The 21,498-nt window shown below is 48.5% G+C and overlaps 2 protein-coding genes across 7 annotated transcripts in view; one reads left to right on the forward strand and one right to left on the reverse strand.

Moving 5' to 3' along the window:
• Positions 1-392: 392 nt before the first annotated feature.
• Positions 393-16,264, reverse strand: ACTR1A (actin related protein 1A). Its single transcript, XM_019459266.2, has 11 exons — positions 16,130-16,264; positions 8,618-8,682; positions 8,060-8,135; positions 7,191-7,316; positions 6,210-6,334; positions 4,546-4,762; positions 3,715-3,807; positions 3,181-3,355; positions 3,018-3,079; positions 2,366-2,406; positions 393-2,192 (listed from the first exon to the last, which is right to left on the reverse strand). Exons 1-11 carry the CDS (start codon positions 16,175-16,177, stop codon positions 2,090-2,092), a joined length of 1,131 nt encoding a protein of 376 aa, XP_019314811.1. The 5' UTR covers positions 16,178-16,264; the 3' UTR covers positions 393-2,089.
• A 1,957-nt stretch (positions 16,265-18,221) lies between these two features.
• Positions 18,222-21,498, forward strand: part of SUFU (SUFU negative regulator of hedgehog signaling) — a 123,995-nt gene continuing 120,718 nt past the window's right edge. For 2 of the 6 annotated variants that reach the window (XM_019459267.2, XM_019459271.2), the window contains exon 1: positions 18,222-18,613. In XM_019459267.2, coding sequence (XP_019314812.1) covers positions 18,432-18,613 — 182 coding nt within the window. In that variant the 5' untranslated portion in view covers positions 18,222-18,431. The remainder of the gene's footprint in view (positions 18,614-21,498) is intronic. The other 4 variants (XM_019459268.2, XM_019459272.2, XM_019459269.2 and 1 more) reach the window with 2 other exon arrangements.

Below are 21,498 nucleotides of genomic sequence, written 5' to 3' on the forward strand. Positions count from 1 at the left end.
AGCATACAGGTTTCAAATGGAGAACTGATTAGTCAGAATGCCCCAGGAACTATATTTTAATAAGTTCCTGAGCTTCTCATCCATGTGGAAGCTTTGAGAGCCTCTGACTTCAGGGATGTCAATAGCTGCTCCCCTCATTCGAGGTGGTCTCACTCATGGGTTTTTGTGTATGTGTGCAGGGCTGGGACCCTCAGTCCCTGGGTTTTTGGCATGAATACCATCTTCTCTGTATCCACTTGACAGGCCGGGACTTGGGCTGAGAGCTAGATGAGTCTTGCTGGTACAAGAGTGCCCTCTAGAGGACAGATGAGGCCCAATCACTGCCTCAGATTCAGGGCCTGCAGTTCCTCTCTTCCCACCCAGCACCAAGAGACAGAGGCCCAGCTGCCGGGTCTATTGGAACGACTTTATTTAAGTACACTGGGCCCCACCAGGCAACGTGGTTTGTGCAAGGGACAGGCTTGGGCTAAGAGAAGGGAGGTGAGCTGGTTAAGCACACTGCAGTCTGCGGGTCGCCACATCGCTTTCACACACACCTGCTGCTGTGGCCCATACCTGGCAGGGCCTTTGGTCGTTGGACGGCATGGGGGGAGTGCTGCCTGGAATCTGGGACTGGGGCGGGTCTCGGTGTCACAGGTGAGGGTGCCGGTGAAGATCTGCTAGCCCCAGCTTTGCACATCTGGGCTGAGGAGCCTTTTTGGACACTGCTAGGCCAGCCCAGTCCAGGGTAGGCACCGGGCCCCACTGGAGAGGAGATGAGCCTAGGCCCATTAGTTCCTGGCACTCTGGTCTGGCCCCCTCCCTCCTTAACTAGACAAGTCCAAAATTACGAATGGCACAAATCAGCCCAGTGGGGGGCCTTCTCTCCTCTACAGCCTACCCCCCTGGGTCAGCTAGAGTAGGAAAAGGCAACCTGGTTAATTGCAGCTCTTTCTCTAGTCCTAAGAGCGCTGGATCCCAGTACCCCTCCTTTGCTAGGGGCCTCTGCCAAAGAGCAATTCTACCTCCTGTTTCAGAAAATCTAACCGGCAACCAGCCTGTTGATTCCAGGGCAGTGAGCAAAAGGAAGAGGAAAAAAGAGGCTGGCGGTAGTGACTTTGAATGTAGCCTCTGATCCTAAATAGGCCCGAGGCCTATGGATACTTGTCGGTTCACCATTAGCAGGGAATGGCGGGGCCCTGGACGCTATGCTAAACTGAGGTGCTGTAAACATTAGTGTGAACAGGGTGACTGGTGGGCAGGAGGCGATGAGCTCCCTCTCTCCAGTCCCATACTGAACAAACACTTCAATAAATAAAACTGAAGATGGCATTGCCCAAGGATGAATGAAAAGCAAGTAACAGGGCCTGGGGCTGACAGGCTCCTGAAACTCTCCCGAGACCCCCCTGGACAGGGGCTAAGGGTTGGGGTGTTCGCTCTGCCACCAATCAGAAGTAGCACTACTCCTGCCTCTTTGAATGCCCAGCACGGTACTGGTCCCCAGGTGAGGTTGAGGGGACCCTGCCGTCTCCTGACCCCAGAGTCTCAGTAACAGCTCCTGGAGTGCTTTTCCAGACTCCCAAACCCAAATTGCAACAAAACCAGACAGAACTCAACCCTGGCCCCAGTCCTCAGTCCATGATTGATTGGCATCAAGAGCAGAAGGCCCAGCAAGGGAGGCAGCGGCTGCCTTGGGCCTCAGGGCACCCTGGGGGTGGGACGGGGTGGGGCTAGCCCAGCCTGGGATGGGCAGCAGCAAGGTCTCCCGGGATTTACCTTCTCTGTCTCCCTATGGTAGTAAACATAGTCCCACACAGCCAGCCAAAGGCCCAGCTGACGAAGTGGCCCTCTGCCAGCACTCTTCCCTGTTGGGGGCCAGTTAGTGGTCAACCCCAGGCCTCAGGCCATCACCATCATGGGTAGTTCATTGTCCTTTCTGGGCCCTGGGATCCCTGGGCCACACGGCACTCGCATATGCGCACACACTCGTATCCACGCACTCACACACACACTCACACACACAGGCAGTTCCTCGCAAACACTCCGACTCAAGAAAGCGAGTTTTAAAGTGGAGTTAACTTCAGAGAGAGGTGAAGATGATGTCCCAACATTAGAAGGTTTTCCTGTGGATAGATCGGGCACCGTCTTCTTCATATTCCTTCTTGGAGACCCACATCTTCTTAAAGGTGTCCAGGGAGGCAAGGATGGAGCCCCTGGAGTGGAGGGAATCCCAAGGAATGTTGTGAGAGGGAGGAAGTGTTCGTGGAGCCAGCCAGTCCCCGTGGGGCCAAAGCAGATGAGGCTCTGCTTTCAAGGGATGGGGTGGTGAGTGGTAATGATGCCCTCACTTCCTGTCACACTCTTATTCCCTAGGAGAACTACTCACCCAATCCATGTGGAATACAGTCTCTCTTGAGGTGCAGATATCTGAAAAGGTGGGTGGAAAGAGGAATCTGAGACTTTCAACCTCCTTGTCCTTTTTCTGCCCAACGCTCATCCTTACGGCCCATTCCACTGCCCATGGCAGTGGATGTGTTGTCTCACATAACAGGCTTTCACTTATGTCCCTGCTGGACCCAGTGGGCTCTCTGGGGGGTATTGTGGCCAACCTGACACTCATCTGGAGAAGCAGATTTCCAGCAGCGCTAAGTATCTACAGCTCCCAGGAAAGCTGGTGCTAACAGGGGCCAAGATCCAGCTTTGCTGGGGGCTGATGGGAAGCAGACTCCATGGCAGGAACTACACTCCAACATTTCGCTCCCCTCAACAGGCACCAAGATGTTGGACTGTGTCACGAGAGCGGCAAGAGTCAGCCTGCCAATGCTACAGTTTCTCTGACAGACCACACGTGGGCCCTTAGCCTAACACCCTGCCACATCAGGGTCTCAGAACTGCCCCCTTTTGTGGGGAAGGAGAGGGAAAATGGGTTCTTCCCGCTGGCAGACCTCAAAGTCAATGTGGAATCTGGGAACTGTGTAGCCTTGGAGGGGAGCCCCGGTTCCACGCAGCCCCAGCGCCAGCCCCCACCATGCTCCTACCCTGATCTTCACATCTTTCGGAGCCAGTTTCTTCACTTCACTCAGTAGCCTGTCACCAAAACCTGAATGGGCAAGACAGGAGAATCTCATGTCAATCCTCTGGGCGTCTGGGCCCAGCAAGATCTGGAAACTTCCTGGAGATGGGCCGAGAGCAAAGACCAACCTTTGAACAGGGTGGAGCCTCCCGAGAGGACAATGTTAGAGAAGAGCGTGCGCCGCAAGTCCATGTCCGACTTCTGGATGGCAAACACCAGCACCTCGTGGATGCCCTCACTCTCCTCTCCAATCAGGTCTGGCCTGAACAGGAGCTCAGGTGCCCGGAATCGGGAAGGACCAATCTGTAGGGTGGAGAGCAAATTCAGAGGCTGGGACCAGGGCTGAGGTCCCTTTGGGAGTGAAAATAGAAGAGGCAGCTCACACTATACTGTGCCCAAGTGATTACGGAGAACACGAACCACCCTCTTCCGAACCCCTTCCTGACCTAGGCAAGTGCCCCTGATGCTTCCTCTCCTCTACACGGGAGAAGCAAAGTTCCTGACGCCTCGTTCTGCGGGAGACAGTGCTGCTCCAGAGCTCCGGTGCTCCAGGCAGAGGGTGTAAAAGGGCTGGTGCATCTGACTCCAGCCTCCCCCTGGGGAGTTATTTGGGCTCAGAGCTTCTGACAGCCTGGGACGACTGAAGGGAGATCCACGCCTACCTCAATGGTGCTGCCGTCGGGCAGGTAGTACTGAGCCTTCTCCGTCTCTAGTGTCTCATCCTTCTGCGGGTTTATGGACAGGTAGCAGGCTCTCTGCAGAACCGAGCAGGAGTCAGGCAGGCATGAAACTTAGGCCCACCTGGTCAAAGCCCCAGGGCTGCCAGATGCACTCCTGCAGATATCAGCCTCTCCACAGTGATTGCCCTAAAGGTCCACAGAGCTGCTGTTCTGGAGCCAGGGCAGGATGGCCTGTCGGCCTACACTGGGTGGCACTTCGGACAGGAGTTCCTACCAGCTCCACCTTCCTTGTGGGCAGGTGTGGAAACTGGCTCTCTGGAGCCGGGTCTGAGACCACAACCCAATTTTAATCTAGACTTAGGCTTCTTCCTTCTACTACTCATGGTTCTGGGGCCTGTCTACCCAGCTCAGAGGTTTCCCTAGAGCCGTGGGTGGCAGAAGGATCTGGTTTACTTAAAAAGAAAACTGTATTGTGACTTCTTCAAAGATGTAAAAGAACATACCCGATTTGGACATAAGGTATAAAAACATAATGAACATTGGTACACCCATCACCAGCTTAAGAAAGAGCAGCACCTCCCTTCTTCCCACAAGATGGCAGCACTTGGGGACAGTGACCGTCAGTGTGAGGGGGGCCTAGCTGGGATCACAGGGTAGCCAGGAGGCCTGGCTGGGGAGAACAGAGCCTGACTAGGGATCCCCCCCCCCCCCCCAAGACAGGGGCTTGGCCTCTTTTCACTCCAGGTCACAGAGGTCCCGGCTGCCCTGTTTCCATTCTCCATCCCATCCCTGGGCCCATGGGGCAGCACTCACTTCTTTTATAGCCTTGACAATCTCAAACTCAGAAGATGAGTGGAAATCATAGCCCTCCTTCCGCAGGTAGAGGCGAAGGAAGCGAGAGACATCTCGGCCAGCAATGTCGATGCGCATGATTGAGTGGGGCATGGCAAAGCCCTCATAAATGGGTACAGCATGTGTGACGCCATCCCCAGAATCCAGCACCACACCTGTGGTCCTGCCTGTGGCATAACTGCAGCACAGGGAACAAATCGTCACTAACCCCTGCCTCTTTACTATGGCAAAACACTCGCTTTTTTTTAGAATTCAAAGTCAGCTAAGCTAAGCTGCAGCCTGCCTTTCTCTAGGGGCCTTAGACTGGCCACAGTACTAAGTCCAAGCATAAGCAAGCCTGAAAAACCTGAATGAAAGGAGCCCAGCCTCTCCCAGCCCCTCCCCTGTTCCGGAAGAAGAGGCCTTCCAATCTCAGGAGACAGCCTAGCCTTCAACTGCTTCAGGGTCCCAGCCCAGGGGCAGTTTTTACTTCCCAGACAAGAAGAAAAAACTCGAATGCCTACAGGGGCCAGGTAAGAAAGGAAAATAAGAATTATTTTCACTTCCACAAAACACTTGCTTTTTTCCCACATGGCCTCCTAGGTCCGTAGTTTTTTTTTGTTTTTTGTTTTTCCTCTTTTGGTAAAGACAAGGGTACAGACATATATTTCTGTGATCCAAAGGGAAAAAACCCATGATGTTTGATAAGTAGCAACTGACGCTGCCTCGTGCTGGGAGGACAGCAGGGAATAGAGCAGGCTGCGGTGAAGTCAAACTTGCAAACTACCTAACATGGCAGTGGCTATTTCAGCTCTAGCTGACTTTTGTCCTATGTTTTGTACATGCCCAGTATTGCCAGATCTTTCCAGAAATTAGTATGTTGATAGGAAATCCACTCCTCCTCCTTTTTTTAAAGTAGGCTGCATGCCCAATGTAGGGCTTAAACTCATGACTCTGAGATCAAGAGTTTCATGTTCTACTGACTGAGCCAGCCAGGTGCCCTGGAAATCTCCCAATTTTAAAATGCTGGCTTGGGCGCCTGGGTGGCTCAATTAGTGAAGCGTCTGACTCTTGATTTCGGCTCAGGTCATGATCTCATGGTTCGTGAAATCAAGCCCTCCTTTGGGCTCTACGCTGGGCGTGGAACCTGCTTGGGATTCTCTCTTCCCCACTCTCTTTCTACCCTTCCCTCGCTCGCATGTATGCACTCTCTCTCTCAAAATAAATAAGTGAACTTAAAATGCTGGCTCACTAGAGTCAAACACATCCTATCTGCAGCTCACCAGTGTATAATCTTGGCCTTAGATCTAACCCTAGTGTGAGGCAGGCTGGGCGCAGGACAGGCATGACAGGCGTATGAAGACGGAGACCATGGTGGTGTTTTCATCACGACTCTGTCACCAGCCTGGCACAGCGTCTGGCATAAACAGGCACTGGATAAATATCTCAATAAGTTACAGGGGCCTTTAGGAAGAGCTGTAGCAGCGTGTGGCCTTCCCAGCAGGCACAGCAGAGAGCCTTGGGCACCAAACCACTGAGAGAATAAGAGAAGCGAGACTGGGAGAAGATCTCCATACCCCCTTTCCTACCCAAAGGAGAGGCAGCCTCCATTCTGCCCGCAAGGGGCCAGGCTGCTTGCTACTCACAGGCTGAGCACAGCTTGCATGGAGATGAAAAGGGCTGGAACATTGAAGGTCTCGAAGAAAACTTCAGCAGCTCGTTCGCGGTTTTTCCGTGGGTTTAAAGGTGCCTCCGTCAGGAGCACAGGGTGCTGGTGAAAGATGCCCAGAGGGCAATCAGGGCCAAGTGAGATCTCTACCTCTCATTAGCACCCGGGCAGGAGGCCCCTGTGTGGTATGCTAGAGAACTGAGGGGAACTTTGTGAGCCTCCCTCCAAAAACAGGCAAGCTGGACCTGCCATCTACCCCAGCGTGAGCCAGTTTGTCAGCCTTCCAAATTCACTCTGAAGTCTCATTCCGTCCTTGCCTCTGCCTCCTTCCTCCCCTCCCTATCCTCCAAGTTTCTTACATAGGCCTCTGTATTTACTGTAAATCTCCAATTGTCCAGAAGATTTTGCTAAACTCTAAATTTGGAATTACTATGAAACAAAAAATAGTATAAAATTTTTTTCTAAATAGAAAATTACATTTAAATATTGAATATATTTTTGAAAGACGTTGTATCTCCTTCCCCTGGAAATTCTGATGTCTAGGACACACCTTCCTTTGTTTTCCTGAGCTGAGAGTTTCTTCCTTAGAAGTTAGAGTATAAGCTCTGAAGTCTGAAAGACATGGGTTTGAATCCTAGCTCTACCACTTTATTCCCTAGGTGATCTTGGAAAGACTACTTGGCTTCTCTGAACGTTTTTTCTGTTCCCTTGTTTGTAAAACGGAGATAATACTATCTGTATTTCATAGGACTGGTGTCCTATTCAAGATTGAATGCAAACATGTCTGAAGAGCACATGGCCTGGTGCCACGGTAAGACTCAAACCCTCCTGGCAGTTATCCTCCCTTCCTCCTTCTCCTCCCCTTCCTCCTCCTCCTCCTCCTCCTCCTCCTCTTTGGGGTAGTGGCTCTGTCCAGCTCTCACACTGTGCATGGGTGCCGTGCTCATAGGACCCTCACCTCCTCTGAGAAAGTCTGCAGTTGGTCCTTAGAATAGACATATTGCCAGATGCGCTCCATATCGTTCCAGTCCTTGACGATGCCGTGCTCCATGGGGTAGCGGATGGACAGCAGCCCTCGGTGTTCCTGGGGGCAGAGAGCAGGAGTTACAGCAGCAGCCAGTCTCTCAGCCAGGCGGCCCACTCTTCCAGCACAGGGAGTTCCCACCCCACAGTCCTCAGCCAGGGCTAAAGGCAGGCCCCCATTTGCCAAGTCTCTAAACTGTACGCTGTAAACTGTTCTCACTGCCTGATTAGCTGGCAAAGCAGAGGGCTTCTGCATTTCCCTGGGCCCTGGGTGCCCTTATGGCAAGTGACAGGAGGCACCCTTCTCATTGCCTGATCCCAGGACACAATCTCCTGGCTCCCACCTCTGGGCGTCAGCACTTGCAGCCCAGGCTGGCAACAATGATTCTGTTGTTCTGTATCCAGAGGCTGCCCCAGGGCTCTGCCAAACTATGCTAATTAACTCATCCCCAGGGTATCCCAGCTAGGATATCCCCCTGAATCCCTTTTGCCAAAACAAGAACCAAGCTAGCTAATCTCATCATTGGCAAGGTAGTGACAGAATACAGAAGGAAAGCAAAAGCCCTATTTTGTAGACTGGTTTCTATTTCCCAAAGTGGGTTTCCAGATATTTCCTCTCCAAAACCAGAGGCTGCTCCTGAGAGAAATGAACCAATCAGACCTAGGATGAGAGGACCAAAGGGGGATTTAAGAGGAAATTGCTCCTTTTACTCATGGCTATCCCACTGCTGGGACACTGCCCATGTTGGGAATAATGAAGGTCCTCTGTTGGCTTGAGGCTTCTACAGTAGGACTGGGAATTACCTCGGCTTTGGGGCCAATGAAGATGTCACCTTCCAGGGCTCCGGCCATGACACGAACGTGTTTGGGTCTGCCCACACTATAAAAGAGATCAGGGGGACCGTCACTTTTCCTTTCATGACATAACACAGGACGGATGTGCAGATGTGTATGCTTAGACAGGAAGAGCTGGACTCAGTTCTACTGTGTTTATCTCTGAGGAGTGAGGTTACAGTTGATTTTGATTTTCTTCTTTCTACTTTTCTGCATTTCCTGCAATTTCTACAATGAACATGTATTATTTTAAGTTTTTTGTATATTATTTCAAATTTCTGACCCAAACGAGAGATCCCTTCTCTCCAAAAGGTAGAGGGCTGACCCCATAACAAAGCTGACAAGCCTCCCAAGCTTCTGCTGCTTTTTTTTTTTTTTAAAGGATTTTATTTATTTTTTAAGTAATTTCCATACCAATGTGGGGCTCGAACCCACAACCCTGAGATAAAGGGTCGCGTGCTCCACCAACGGAGCCGGCCAGGCAACACATACCTCTCAAGCTTCTGACTAAGGTACACAATTACTTACTAGTTTGGAAAGCAATATTTGGGAATCTGATCACCAGCAAAACCAGCTTTAATCACACCGGATCCCTGAGGAGAGAGGAGAGACAAAGAAAAGTCAGAAGTATGACAAAAACAAGAGGAGATATATATCATACAATATGTATAATACGGTTCCATTTTTTATTATTTATTTATTTAAAGTTTTTTTGTTTGAGAGAGAGAGAGAGAGAGGGAGAGAGAGAATCCTAAGTGGGCCCCACACTGTCAGCATAGAGCCTGACATTGGGCTCAAACTCACAAAACTGTGAGATCATGACCGAGCCGAAATCAAGAGTCATTCCCTCAACTGAGCCACCCAGGCACCCCTGGTTCCATTTTTATTTAACAGAGACGACCTTCTATCTGCGTATAGTATATCCATCTGTATGAGCATTTATAGAGGGAACACGTGTCACCAGGAGGGAAGTGGGACTAGGGACGGGGAGGAGAGCTTTCACTGCACACTCAAAGTATTATTTGATTTTTTTTTTTTTTTTTTTTTTTTTTTATTCTTTGACTTTTCTACATTGAACATGCTTTACTTCTGGAATTGAAAATAATATTGGGGCCCCTGGGTGGCTCAGTCCAACTTCGGCTCAGGTCATGATCTTGCTGTTCATGAGTTCAAGCCCCACATCAGGTTCTCTGCTGTCAGTGCAGAGCCTGCTTCAGAGCCTCTGTCCTCCTCTCTCTCTGCCCCTCCCCCATGTGCATGCTCACTCTCTCTCAAAAATAAACAGAAAAAAAATACTATTAACACAGGGAAGAAAAAGAGAAAACCTGAGGAGAGAAGAGAAAAGTACCTAGAAGCACCAGAGCAGCCAAGTTCAGGAACATAACCAAGGTGGGAAGAACGCGTGATTCTGTTAAACCACCAAGACGCTGTTAACCTACTTTCCCAGCTCAAGCCTGAACTCTCCTTGCCCTTCAGGGTCTCTATGACAGACACCACCATGGAACACTGCCATGCTTGAAGCTGACTCCGACAGAGCACATGTTGTCTGGTTTTTACTGCAGGGGCAAACCTCTACACTTTCTTGGAGGATTGTGGTTGCTTTTTGTTTTTTATTATGCTTTGTTTTACTCACTGGTCTCCTGATTGTAAAGAGCAGGGAAGTTCTAAAGCATCAGCTACAAAGAGACCCCACATTACAATCCTGCTGCTCCAATACTTGGTAAGTCGGGTGGGGAAGAGAGTGACTTCCCCACCACCATCTCTGGTACCTCCTGGGGCCCAACCAAAGTAAACAGGGACTCTAGATACAGATACCAACTCTGTGCAGGACAGATGTCGAGGTTTGCTACTGCTTGCAAATATAGCCTGTCTTCTTCCTTCTTAACTCTTGCACCACTACACCCAATATGCTCACCCTTCTACCCCAACACGGTTTGCAGCTGCACATGTAGTAGGGGCAAGCCTTTTCCTGCTGCCTGTTAACCACTTCTCCTGGGGCAGAGAGCGGTATTTCCAAACCCACGCAGCAAGCAGTAAACACATCAGGAGATGCTAAATAGCCAAGGTTATCTTTGCACCAAAGGCTTTCCTGCAATATCCCTGGTTCCCTCTCTGTCTCTTATTCCTGCTCTTCTATAGGAGAAGCGGGGGCGGAGGGGGGGGGGGCGGGTAGATAGGCCATTCTGGTGCCTGACTCTGGCAAAACAGAGAGGATGGGGTGGCTGAAGGATAGGGAATGCCAGTTCTCTAAGACAGCAGGAACCTCTGCCAACAGAAAAAACAGGAGACAATGTGCAAACTCATCGGCCTGGGCAGGACAGCAAGGAGCCTGGAAAAGGTGCAGCTGTAAACTGAGCTGAGAGACTGGGAAGGAGGGAGAACCATCGTACCGCAGCCTGCGGGCTCTGGGACGGTGGCATGGGTAGTGCGCACGGCACTGTACAGAACTCCGGGCACTTGTTGGCTCACGCTTCCAGTAATTGTTCACTGCCTTCACCTGGGTGTGGTGATGCCAACAGACTAATTGGACCTCCTGGCAGAGGTTGAAAACAAGAAAGGTAAAGATGAGACCTACATTTCAGACTCTAGATATTTTGAAGAGACGATTTTCCTGGATATTTAATTGTGAGTTTAATAGCAAAATCAGACTAGAGTCTGAGTAAATTAAGGCAAATGAAGATATTAGGTTCGTTTCTTCCTCTCTGGCCCTCCTAGCAAGAGAGTATAAAGACCCAGTTCAAATATCATCGCCTTCCTCATGAAGAATAATCCCGTTGGAATTAATTATCCTCTTCCTATTATTTCACAGAATCACCATTACCTGTACCACAATACCACAAGGTAGTCTGCATTTCCTTCTGCTGTATTTATTTTTTTTAATGTTTATTTTTATTTAAGGTTTATTTTGAGAGAGAGCACGCGTGTTGGAGCGCACTGGGGCAGGGAGGGGGAGGCGGAGGGACAGAGGGAGAGGGAGAGAGAGTCCCAGGTAGGCTCTGGGCTGTCAGGGCAGAGCCAGATGTGGGGCTTGATCTCACGAATGCATGAGATCATGACCTGAGCCAAAATCGAGAGTTAGACACTTAGCCGACTAAGTCACCCAGGCGCCCCTTCCTTCTGCCTTCTATTTGAATTTATGGTTTCCATTTTTGCCTGTTTTCAGCCCAAGGTCCTCAAGCTCAGAGACTTTCTATATCAGCAGTATCTGGCATTTGAGGGTACTCAAATAGATGCTGGCTGCCTAAAATTAAATCCAAGCTCAAACGATTGGCAGATGAAGCCTAAAATATGGAACCTGAACCAGCAGCTGGAATGCCAGAAGCCCCAGGCAGAGGTGGTGCTGGATAGGTGGAGGCAGCATTGGGAATGATGCACAAGGTGGAGCCAGACCCGGCTTGTCCCTGCAGTCCCAAGAGCTGGCCTGCTAGGCCAGCAGTTGGGGAAAGAATGAGTGGGACGGAGGAGGCGGCTGAGCGGCTTCTATTCTGCTCAAACCAAAGATTATAAAAAAGGCCCTGTCAATTTCTTTAATAGTATTTGTTAACTAGGAACTATGTACCTGGCAAATGAGCTGCCACTTTCTTTGTTATTCACTCTGGCAAAGCCAAGTAAACAAACGCCTTGCAGAGGCTTCTTGAAAAAGCAGTTCCATAATAAATATTTGGTTTTTGAGGATTCAAGTCTGCGGCCAGTCACCAATGACCATTCTCTTTCTGAAGCAGGCAAACAGACAGCAAATCCCTCAGCAAGGCTCTCCCAGTTATCTGCTAACTATGGGCCTGGGGCTTGGGCAACCTTTAGCCTAAGCACTCCTGATTATTCTTGACATGCTGGCAAAGAGGCTAGTTGTCTCCATTTTACAAGTGGGAAAAGGATGCTGAGAGGTGGAGCCTCAGATTCTAGGGCACTAGTGGCTCATTTGGGCATAAAGATATATTTTGGCCCACAAAGTACTTTTTGGAAAACAATTTCATTGAAATAAAATTCGCTACCGTATAATTTACCCACTTAAGGTATATAACTCAATGGTTCGTGGTATATTCAGAGTAGTATAATCATCACCACAATCTTATTTTGGAACTTCCTCATCATCCCAGAACCTGTACCCATTAGCAGTCACTCTCTCCATCCTACCTGCCCTCTCCTGCCAACCAGTCCTAGGCAACCACTAATCTACTTTCCGTCTCTGCAGACCACGAATTACTTTTACGTTAACTTCCAACAGTTAAAAATTAGAGACTGCACATAAAATTTGGTGTTTCTGATTTCTCTTGAAACATCAGAAAATCCGGCAACACTGGGCCTGCATTCCTGGATGGGGACCACTGGCTGGAAATGAAAAGCAGCCGGCCCTTTGGTTAGACATGCTCAAAGCACCTTTCAGATTCCTCAAGACTTCTTTAAAGGTACTCTCTTCCTCCCCCTTTTTGTGTGCCTGCTTGGCCTCTGCAAGCACTGAGTTTGAAACTCCTATTCAAGGCATTGCCAGCAACTAATTCATGATATATTCCCCCTCCACATGATACCTGGTTTCTTTTTTACCCTCAGAGTGTTTAGGTTGGTGTGAAGCACATCCTTGGCTCTCAAAATACACATAATTGAACAGTGAGCTATCTTTATAAGTCACCTCTTCTCAGCCTTGCCAACAAACGGGATGGATTCTTGCTGTTGCTTGTTGTACAACCAATGGGGTCAATATCACATCGCAAGTGACAGTGGAAAATAAATATAGTGACTTCATTTCCTCAGCTAATTCTAGTGTTTCTTAAACTTAAGTGAATCAGTACATCTCAAGAGCTGATGACAAATTGTAAAAAGCTAATAATAATAAAATTGAGTCCATCAGTCAAATTTGAACATTGACAAAATATTTGATGTTATTAAGGAATTATGAGTTGTATTAGGTTTGATAGTAGTATACTGATTATGTCTTTAGAAGAGTGTGGGAGAGGGCACCTGGCTGGCTCAGTTGGTAGAGCATGTGACTTTTGATCTCAGGGTTGTGAGTTCAAGCCCCACAATGCGCATAGAGCTTACTTAAAAAATAAATTAAAAAAAAGTAAAAAAAAAAAAAAAATAAAGGTATGGGAGTGGGAAGTAGGTGGGAATAAGTTAAAAAAGATTAGCCACAAGTTGATAACTGTTACAGCTAGGTGAATATGTGGATATTTGTTATACTCTTCCTCTCCTTTTGTTTATGTTTCACATTTTCTATAATAAAAAGAAGAAAGCTGAAAAATAAGTCCTCAAAATGTGGCCTGGGAGCTGCCCTCCTTTTGTATTACTATCCATTACATACCTTTGGGAAGAATGACTTGTATTTAGTTTTTAAAAACACCTATCAGTTTATCGTTGTCATTAAAGTACATGTATGTACACCTCCCCTCCCATTTTCCTCATTAAATTCTGATGAATTGGTTTGGTGCCAGAATAGGTAGAAAGGAGTGGTCAACAATTATTTTAAGACTGAGAAAGGCTATGAAATGATAATGAGCCTCTTCTCTCTTTCTCCTGTTCTTTGCTCTCCTTTCCTTTTAATTATACTCTCTGTAGCCCAGAAATAAAATTGTAGCAATGTATTAAGCTATGGAGCAGTTAAATCTGCTAGATACACACCATTCTCATAATAATATAAAGTTGGCTCAAATATTTCAAATTATTTTTCCTATCCTTATTTCACTTTGAAACAAAATAAAGCTCTCTAAATGTCAAACAGCAAGAACTATCTGAGGCCCCAGATCTAAAAATGTGGGAGAGGGGCACCTGGATGGCTCAGTTGGTTGAGCAATCGACTTCAGCTCAGGTCACAATCTCACAGTTTGTGGGTTCAAGCCCTGTGTGGGGCTCTGTGCTGACAGCTTGTAGCCTAGAGCCTGCTTCTGATTCTTTGTCTCCCTCTCTCTCCCTGCACCTCCCCAATTCGTACTCTGTCTCTCTCTCTCAAAAATAAATAAACATAAAAAAAAAATAATAATGTGAGAGAATTTCTCCTACTTCAATTTTTGGCATTATTATTGGCATAATAAAAAAATATTTTCCCAGAGAAAATAGACAAATCAATTCTTTAAGTCTTAAAACTCAACATGCACCACTGCTTTGATGTATTTCAGATATACTATGGAGAGAGACAAAGGAGAAACTAAAAAGCATTAGCTTAATTGACTTTAAGGAAAATGGCTACAGATGGAACTCCTGCCCAACAATTCCAGAATCAAAGGATCTAATAAGATGGACAGACTGCTCCTTCTGCATCGCTGATGGAAACAGGAAATCGATAATTTCTATTTTTTTTCTTTTTAAAATTAAGAAAAAGGCAGATGAAGTACCCATAAACTGGCTGAAGATAGAAATAGTGTTCTCTGAAAATCAATTAACAAGGACCCCTACTCAGCCCGCTGCAGCAACTGACTAGGTTTCTCTCCCCACCTCAAATCTTTATTTAGGGGCATCTTTGTTACTGTGACATTTGGTCACTCATCCACCCACTCATCAATCCAACAAAAAACATTTATTGAGCACATAGTGGTGATAGGCTCTAGATGCTGTGTGTATGAAGGAGGGCGGGAAGGGGAGAGTAACAAAAAAATTAAGGAATACCATCTTTTCCTCCAAGCATTTAACAGTCTAGTGAGGGAGACCCCCCCCCCCCCCAAAAAAAAAGTGAGGAACTTGGAACCCGATCGATCTCAGTTTGAGTCTTGGCTCAACTTCTAAGACAGGCGGCTTCAATACTGACTGTTATTTAACCTCCAAGGTTCACTTTTCTGCATAAACGGGGGGAAAGTAATTCTTATCCACCTACTAGAGCTGACGCTTCAAGGAGATGATGCAAACAAAAGCACCTTGTAACATGCCTAAGGTCTCAAGGCTGGATCAACAGAATGAATCTGATAGCTTAGGACAGAACTGGCAGTTTTGCCTCAAGGGGCACAGAAGGTACCAACCAATCTCAGCGATACGAAGCCTTTCAGTGGAAGGTAGAAATTCAGTTGTTTTACAAAAGTCACCCTCCGCCCAAAATAAAAGCAGGATTCAGTTTCTTTCCGTTTGTCACTATAGATGCATATACGTTGGCTACTAGCAGGAGGAATAGCGGATAAAGCACTGGTTTTAGGTCACCTCCACTGTACGACCTTGGGTTCACTTCACCTCTTCGTGCTTCAGGTTTTTTTTTTTTTTTTTCATTCGTAAAACGAGGATCAAACTTCCTGCCTAACTGTGCACCCAATTTTTCAATTCAAATGTATGTGAAAGCCCCCTGTACGTGCTAGAGCACCTGGCAAATATGTCTAGTAATTTTTTCCCACATTCCGAAAAGGATAGTATCTCCCTGCTTGCCTGGTCACTCTTTCTTCTGGATCTTTATTAACGTTGTAATTTATTATCACAGAAATAACTGCAATCCTTTGGCCATTTCCGGCACCAGATTCCCGAGCCCCACCCATACACACCACCAAGCCACCCGCCCTGCTGGGGACCGAAGGAAACTTAGCCCTTCCCCACCCGGGGGCGGGCCCTAGCCCGTCAGGCCCCTCCGCTGTGAGTTCCCGAAGCCAATCCCCACAGCCCTCGTGCACCCACCCGCCCCTTAGAGAGAGGAACTACTATGGCGGCCCGGAAGAACGGCAGGGGCGCAAGCCAATCACTGCGGAGGGCTGCCCTCATCCGGCAAGGCCCAGAGGCGGGATCATCGGCCAAGATGGACAGCCAGAACAACCAATAGCATGATCGGAAACAGGGGACGGGGCGGACGCCGGGCGCTCACAGAGCGGTTAAGGCCCCTCGAGCCAAGGGCCCAAGAACCCGGCTCGGACTACAGCCTTTGCCTTTATCCATCCCAAACTTCTCCATCCCATGGTTGCTGGCCAGCCGCCCTGCCTATGGACTACGGGTGAAGGGAGGACGGAGGTGGCGGCGGTTGAACCCGCCTGACAGGCTGGGCCAGTGACAAAGAGCCGGTGGCCCAGGCCCAAACCCGGGAGCGATCCCTTTGGGGAAGAGAGCATAAACCCCTTTAGAGATAGGAAAGATGCAACTCACGTTGTCGATCACGACAGGCTGGTTGGCGATCACATCGTAGGACTCCATGGCAGAAGAATATCTCCTTCCGAGGAAGGAACTGCCAGCCGGGTCTGCTGCCAACGCCACTGACACGCATGCGCAGTCTAGCCGCCGGTCCAAGGCGGCTAGGGAGCGGCCAGACCTCGCCTCCGAAGAACTACAACCCCCAGCATGCCTTACCACTGGGTTTAACTCGCCAGGCCCCTTTGGAGCCCCGCCCAGTTTGAGTAGGGCGTCGCATTTCGACGCACAGTACCCTGGGCTTTGTAGTCTCCTTCGATGAATAGACGGGGACGCAGATTGATGACTGTATTGCACGCTTGGATCTGTAGTTCCATTGAAGGGATTCGCAGTGCATGCTGAAGTATGTAGTCTTCTGGAGTACTTGTCTGTAGTTGGGTTTGAATTGGCCGGTAATTCGTGGATGTTTAGATTTTCCAGGTCAGTCCCTGCCACCAGTTCTCCTGGACAATTGCTGTATTTTTATTTGGGTCAATAAGACATTAATAAACATTTATCAGCATCACATTCTAATAAAGGAACATTTAATACACGCACACGGGGAAGGAGGACATACTCTCAGAACAAAAGAAAATGCATTTTATAAAATTTGCTTTTTGGAAAAAACCGGCACATTTTTTGCTTCTTTTCGCATTTATTCCTGGGTAGGTGTAGACTTTGCAACAGGTTAACATTGGTCTGAAGACTGGCATTTGTAACTACGGGTACAGATGATCTTTTGTTCTTTAAAACATCGTTCATTTAATAGCTTCAGGAACTGCTTTAATATCTCTATTTTTCATGGAGAATTAGAATTGACATTGATGAATGAGAAAATGGAGGTGAAGAGAAGTTTTGTGTCACTACTTTCAAATGACACCAATGCATTTTTCTCCAGATTAGGCACCCTTCCCTCCTCCCGCCGCTTCAAATTGCAAGAACCCTTTAGTCAATAGCACTGGTAATCAGGACTTCTTTCTATTCCTTTCTCTTGGAATTCCTTACTGTACACAGGAAAATAATTCTCAACCCGGTGCCTTAGGAACTAAAAATTCTCCCAGAGATCCCTGGCTGGCTCAATCGGTGGGGTATATGACTCTTGATCTGGCGGTTGTAAGTTCCAGCCCCACGGTGGGTGTAGAGATCACTTAAAAAATAAAATCTTTTTAAAACTTCTCCCAGTTACAGAAAGTCAAAGGTAATGGGAAAGAGCAGATCCATAGTAGATAACGAATTTTGGTGTTCCTCAAGGCAATCTGCATACATCTGCATAAAACAGAACAAAGAAGAGATTGCCATCACTAAAAGCATTTATCAAAAAAATTACCAAGTCTTGGTGCGCCTGGTTAAGCGGTTAAGCGTCTGACTGGATTTTGGCTCAGGTACTGATCTCACCGTTCCTGAGTTCCAGCCCTGCATAGGACTCCACGCTGTCAGTGGAGATTCTCTTGGGAATCTGCTTGGGATCTTCTCTCTCTCCCTCTGTCTCTCTCTGCCCCTACCCTGCTCACGTGCTCTCTCACCCTCTCTCTCTCTTTCTCTCTCTCAAACTTAAAAAAAATTACCAAGTCTTTTAAATTGATCCTAGTTTAACTAACTCTTGCCACTTTTAACAGGAGTCCAAAATAAGTATTTCAACATAGGACTCCTGAATTTGGCGGTGTTAGTGTCAGTCAGTAAGAATGTCAGAAAGACATTCAAAGACGGTAGGAAACATTCAGATTTATAATCTGTTAAAACTAATGACACACTAAGGAGTGAATGAATCAATCCATTATTGTCAGATTTATGTTTAAATTCTTGTTAGCATCATGTTGGAATAGTGACAAACTCTTTGGCGGCGCACTTCCCACTGCTTTCGTGGGACCCTAGCACCTCAGGATGCCGCAACATCTCTATTTAAACCTGGGTTCCTCCTAACACTAGGGGGAGGCCAAGAGCCTTGGGACGCCCCAACACAAGGAGAAGGAGGCGGGACCTACTGTCAAGTCACGCCTTCCCCACCTGTGACTGGCACAGACACTAGCCAATGGATGCCGGAATAGGGCGCTCCGACGCCCCGCCCTTTTGAGCGCCCCGCGGCCCCCAAGGCACCCTCTGGCCGTCTCTGCGGCGGCGACGGCCTGGGCAGACTGTGCGCGGTGCGCAGGCGCGGAGCCTAGACCTCGCTGCAGCCCCCATCGCCTCGGGGAGTCGCACCCACGGAGTCCGCCTGCTGGCGCGTCAGTGCTCTCCCTTTCGTCCACCCTCCCCGGTCCCCCCAGCGCCCTTACGCGCCCGGATGGCGGAGCTGCGGCCTAGCGGCGCCCCCGGCCCCACCGCGCCCCCGGCCCCTGGCCCTAATGCGCCCCCGGCCTTCGCCTCGCTCTTCCCCCCGGGACTGCACGCCATCTACGGAGAGTGCCGCCGCCTTTACCCTGACCAGCCGAACCCGCTCCAGGTTACCGCTATCGTCAAGTACTGGTATGCTCTGGGCCGCGGGGAGAAGGACAGGGGCGGGATGGGAAGGGTTAGAGCGCCGAGGGCGAAGTCATTTGCTGGGGAGAAGGAGGTGGAGAAGAATGGTTAAAGCACTTAGAAGGAGGGCGTCCTGCTGCGAGGGAAGGAGTTAAGGCTCAAGTTGAGAATGGGGACAAAGGGGTTAACGGAGCCAGTGGGTAGCGAAGGGTTAACGAGGGAGGATGAAGGGTTAACTAGGATTAGGAGAATAGAGTGAGTTGGGGGTGTGTGGGGGGGGGGCGACAGGAGAGAGGGAACTGTAAACGTGGTGAAAGGAGGGGGCGCCTGTAGGGGGTCATTAGTGGGCGAGGGGAAGCCGGGGGCGGGGGGCGGCTGAAGTGGGCTGGGGGAGGCGAGGCGGGGCCTGGGGAGCATAGGAGAGGGCTTTGGAGGAGTGCGGCTGGCGGAGCTCAGAGGGCTGGAGACTGCACAGGGTAGGGGCGGCTCTGGGAACCCCGGCTCTCCCGTAGGTTAAGAGGGGGAGCAAGTTTCGAGAGTTGTGTTGGTGAAGAGAGGAGGAGGACGTCTCTTTTGATACCTTCCCAGTGAGCTCAGACGTCAGATCGGTGCCGTGCTTTCGCGTTTGAAGTTTCACGGAGCAAGTTTTCTCGATAAACTTTCTGCTTACTCGGCACGGTTCTCTTTCTTCAAGCAGAGCTGCCTCTGGCTCTGCAGCCGCTTTGCTTTAGGACATTGACTGGAACAGAGGCAGGATCCGGGAGAGCCATGGTTTGGGATTGAAGAGGACCACAGTAAAAAATGAAAACCTGGGACGTGGACACGGAGGAAAGAAGTGCAGTTAAGATGTTAAGAGGAGCTTCCTGTCCACAAACTTCAGGATTTAGGCTGTAGTCTCTAAGGGAAGCAGAGAGTAATCCTCAAGTGGCCCTGTTAAGATCAGACCTGTATACAGAAGGGCTGCCCTTGGGGTAGGAATGGTCCTTTCTTGTTTCCCATTCCTGTTTGCAACCTTCTCTTTCTGCAGCCTCTGGGCAAAACAGGTGTTATAGGGACTCTGACAAAGAGCCTGTCTTCATGGTCTTTCTGGACCAAATTGAGGAATTGGTTGAATCTGTCCAGAACCGCATTCATGCATTGTGTTAGATGATCCCCTTCATTGAGTCCTGAAAGACTGTCTCTTCAGGAAGCAGCTTGGAATGTGGCCAACGGGGCAGGTAGACCCAAAGGGGGAGGTTGATAGAATGGATGTCTTTGCTGGTTACCTTTCCCTTTAGGGCTGAGTCTTCTCCAGGATAACCTCTTAACTTCATCTGGAGGTGGCAGAAACTAGACTGGCTAGGGCTGAGGCCAGTTCCGTGCGTCAGTAGGAGGATGTAAAGAGGCTGACAGCATGGAGTGACCTGGAGTCACTACAGTCCTGCAACTGCCTTGTGGGGTGTAGTTAGGTGTTCAAGGAAGTAAGTTCAAGGAAGAGCATCAAGGGATTCTCTGGGTCCTTGGATAACATCTTTTTCTAAGTGCAAAATGTGATTATTTTCTATATACTCATCTGTTTCCCATCAGGTTTATGAGTAAGAACAGAACACTCTGTGCTTGGGACAAGGTTAATTTTGTCTGACTCTTGGTTATTCCCTGCAGTTATAGTTTTAAGATAAAGCCTCATTACGTGATGCTATATCCTCTGAGAGACTTGGCCAGAAAGAGGGCTGCAGGGGTGTGGCAGAGTATGGAACTGTAGATACTCTTTTCTACTTGTTGCTGGATGGACCTAGGCTGAAGAAGGAGCAAGATTGGGAATTTGCAGCAGGAAACCCAAGCAGATATGGAGCCTGTAGGCACTCCCATCTGTTCTGGGGTTCGGCAACTACCATGTGGTTCTCGGGGTAGCTACCCTTTTGTTTCCTCCTTTCCCTAGCAAACTTTTCTGTATCCAACTGGTTGTGGAAATAGTCTCATGATTTGGCCAAATCACAGTTAAGGGAAGACACAGAGATTTGTCCCCTTTCCTGATCCACTCAGTTCATATTCTTAGCTATTTGTAGCAACTCTCTTACAAGTTCTATAAATAACTCAGCATTTCCTAGCAGAGAATAAGGATTTCTATAAAGGCAAGTAATACCCTGACAAAGGAGGATGAAACCAGACCTACTAGTTTTAAATAGTATTTAAATTACATGATACTGGCACACGTGCTGGGATCACATGTAACATGTATTTTATTTGATCATTAGCGTTCCTTCAGCATATGATCCCAATTGCAAAGTGCACTCCATCAATGTCCCAGGGGCAGGCAGAGTTTTTGCAGTCTGTGAAACAGTCAGATGTCCAAGGCAGCTCAAATGCAGAGTGTTTGTGGGCTAAATGCAGACTTCCTTCCGCTGATGGTTCCATTTAGTCTGTTTCTCAAGTCTACCAAGTTTCCCTATTCATTCTGAAGAAACATAGGACTTTTTTTTTTTTTTTTTTTTTTTTTTAAAGAGCACTAATTGCTCTACTAAAGGAATAAAGGAATAAACCCTTATGGAATTAAATCCTCAGAGTGAGATAATGACTGAATCTCTTCCTCAGCTGCTTCTCTGTTGGAATTATGGGGGAAGTTTAATGTGGTCCTCAGAGGCCCCAAATCATTTAATATTCTAGCTCTACCTTTGAGGCAACAGTCTCCTAGGATCATCTTCCAAATGCAGGCACTCACAAGGCTCAGCCTGGCCTGCTGCGGTTCTCTGTGCAGAGCTGGGCTAGCCTAAGTTTGGCCTTTGTCACTTGCATGATAAAAGACGAGCTTTGGTCTGTGGGGTGCAGGCTGGGGTCTAGAAGCATTGGGTTTGTTTAGAACAAACTGTAATTAACATAGGGCACAATATAGTCTTTCAGGAATTAGCTGTCTA

This window comes from Panthera pardus, unplaced genomic scaffold (assembly GCF_024362965.1).
Source record: "Panthera pardus isolate Hobbes unplaced genomic scaffold, ASM2436296v1 HiC_scaffold_22, whole genome shotgun sequence".
Classification (NCBI taxonomy): domain Eukaryota; kingdom Metazoa; phylum Chordata; class Mammalia; order Carnivora; family Felidae; genus Panthera; species Panthera pardus.